Source organism: Pinus tabuliformis, chromosome 2_2 (genome assembly GCF_031772625.1).
Source record: "Pinus tabuliformis cultivar Carrire ecotype Pingquan chromosome 2_2, CPIR1, whole genome shotgun sequence".
Classification (NCBI taxonomy): domain Eukaryota; kingdom Viridiplantae; phylum Streptophyta; class Pinopsida; order Pinales; family Pinaceae; genus Pinus; species Pinus tabuliformis.
This window is the reverse complement of record NC_142300.1, coordinates 317,661,860-317,664,277: the sequence shown is the minus strand read 5'-3', so window position 1 is coordinate 317,664,277 and position 2,418 is coordinate 317,661,860. Positions and strand designations below refer to the sequence as shown.

General features: G+C 39.0%; 1 protein-coding gene across 1 annotated transcript; it reads right to left on the bottom strand.

Annotated features, from left to right (window-relative positions):
• Positions 1-239: 239 nt before the first annotated feature.
• On the bottom strand, positions 240-2,115 carry LOC149192564 (LOB domain-containing protein 23-like). The gene is made up of 3 exons (XM_089406408.1): positions 1,900-2,115; positions 1,616-1,792; positions 240-1,062 (listed from the first exon to the last, which is right to left on the bottom strand). The coding sequence occupies exons 1-3, from the start codon at positions 1,906-1,908 to the stop codon at positions 682-684; spliced, it is 567 nt and encodes a 188-aa protein (XP_089262534.1). The 5' UTR covers positions 1,909-2,115; the 3' UTR covers positions 240-681.
• Between the last annotated feature and the right edge of the window lie 303 nt (positions 2,116-2,418).

Genomic DNA, 2,418 nt, shown 5'->3' with positions numbered 1-2,418 from the left:
TAACTTAAGATTACAATAATAAATTCCACATAATATCTTGACAATATTATTTGTAAAGAATTTCAACTGCAACATCCATGTATTCTTAAGTCCAACCTCTACCAAATATGGCACTGACATACCATTACACACGTGAAAGTGAAGGAGAGAAGAGAAGGGTTGAAATGGTAACACGAAATAATATTATGAAATTAACTTAAGATTACAATAATAAATTCCAGGTAATATCTTGATAATATTATTTGTAAAGAATTTCAACTGCAACGTCTACATCTGTGTATCCTAAAGTCCATCCTCTACCAAATATGGCACCGACATACGATTACACACGCGAAAGTGAGAAAAGAGAAAGGTTGAAAAGGATAACACGAAACATTTTCTACCCCGCCACCAGGAAAATCAAAATCTGCACCATTTTTCAATTAACCATAGAGTCGTATAATTTTAGTTTACATTTCACGCATGATTTCAGCATTTCAATCAGAATTTCCAAACCGTACATAAAACTCACCTGCATCTAACTCCACTATTGACATATGATTTGCCCTACAACGACTAAATACTTTCCAGTGTAGCGGCCGCCGGCCATGGTTCACTAGATAGTTCTGCCTGGGCCATGACGCCGCAGACAGCCATGGAGTTTGGCAGCCCTCGTGGTAGCCCCCATCAAGTATGGAAATATTACTTCGCATAACATTTCCATGTAGACATTTCCTGCAACAAGAAATTAACATCCCTCTCTCCATCAGTTACTTGGGATGCTACACTGTTCATAGAGGACGAACCAAAGGGCTCGTCATAATCATAATCATAATCAGTTGGTCCTCCTCCTTTGCCAAAACTGGAATTATTGGCCGTGAGAAACGCAATGAGATTGGCCCGCTCGAAATTCAAATTGAGGATCTGTGCCTGAGCAGTGGCCAACTGGGCTTGCAAATTTCGCACCTGCTGCTGCAGCTGCCAAACAACGCCTGCAGAACCATAGACGGGATCCCGCAGCCTTGCCCCCGCTTCATACACCAGGCTACTCACTACGTCCTCTCTATGCTTCCCTTCAATTTCCTGAAATAGACATAGAGATACTGATATGAGCAACGATGTCAAGTTTTGGGTTGGAAAAATTTATGAGTTTTCTAAAAGGTTTATATGTTTAAAATTAGAGGGGTAGAGTATATATGTTTTTTAGAATTTTTATTTTTTTTAAATTTGGTGAATTCATAATCTAAAAAACACCCAGATCCATTTTAGTAGCTATCACTATAAGTATGTATTTGTAGATTTAGTAGTCAAATTGATGCGGGGATCTCTTTGTAGATTTAGTAGTGAAATTGATGAGCAGAAATAAATTTTTTGTCCCATAAACAAAAAAATCTCATACACCAATTTGGTGTTTGGCTCGGCTGTGAACTTAAAATTAAATAATAATAATAATAATATATCAAAAATAACATAACACTGTTGAATTCGTTTCCACTCTAAATCCAAAAATACTCAATTAATTCCTTTTAATTTAAATAAAAAATAGATATCTGTGCATCAGTAATCTTCATTATCATCAATTAGGTTACCGGCTCGACATCATTATCATGATTAAGGTTGCAGAAAATCATAAAACCTGAAGAATCCTGATAATGTTGCTCGCTCCAAATATTCTGTGCACAGTTGCAAACTTTTGAGGATCATTTGGTGGGAAGTAAGGAGCCAGCACACATTTGTCTGCACACCGCCTTCTCAGCGTCCTGCAAGCCGCACAGGGGGTCGCCACTTTTGTTCTCGAATTGCCCTCTCGCATCTGCATCATAAAATTAATATACATTTATGAGATGCCACTACTATGAAAATCAAATAATAAACTAAACTCCCAGGCAAGGGCGAGGCGTATAATTAATTTTTGCTGACCTTATACATATGTAGGCGCCTTCAGATCCAATGCTGGAAATAAGCTTCAATGGCGATTATATCAGGAGATTGAAAGATGAAGATAGTGGAGAAGCCATCAGTGACCTTAGATAGGCGGGGAAACTGGGGGCTTGCGTACTTTCCCAGAAAAAGCGATGCCATCCACCAACGACTCGATTAAAATGACCGTTATTTTTGCGTAAAGTTTTCCATTTTCTTTAGACACAAAACTAAGGGCGCGGCCATAAATGATTTCCGGGGGCTGGTTTGCTCGCTAGTCTTTTTGACCCTTTACACAACAGCGCAAACCTTTTTGGAATGATGGGAACTTTTCGTCGCATCGTTAGTTGGACCAGATCCTTATTCCGCCCAGCAGACCAGGTTCCCAAGGAAAAAAATTGTGCTTGGACCAGATCCTTATTCCGCCCAGCAGACCAGGTTCCCAAGAAAAAAAATTGTGCTCCATGATGGTGATGGAAGCCATTTTCTTCTCAAACTATGAGACTATTTCTACTGGGA

Bases quoted from the DNA above. Each gene is read 5' to 3' on its own strand.
- LOC149192564 (XM_089406408.1), bottom strand. The intron at 1,063-1,615 runs GTTTTATGATTT...TGTCTATTTCAG, and splicing joins ACATTATCAGGATTCTTCAG to GAAATTGAAGGGAAGCATAG.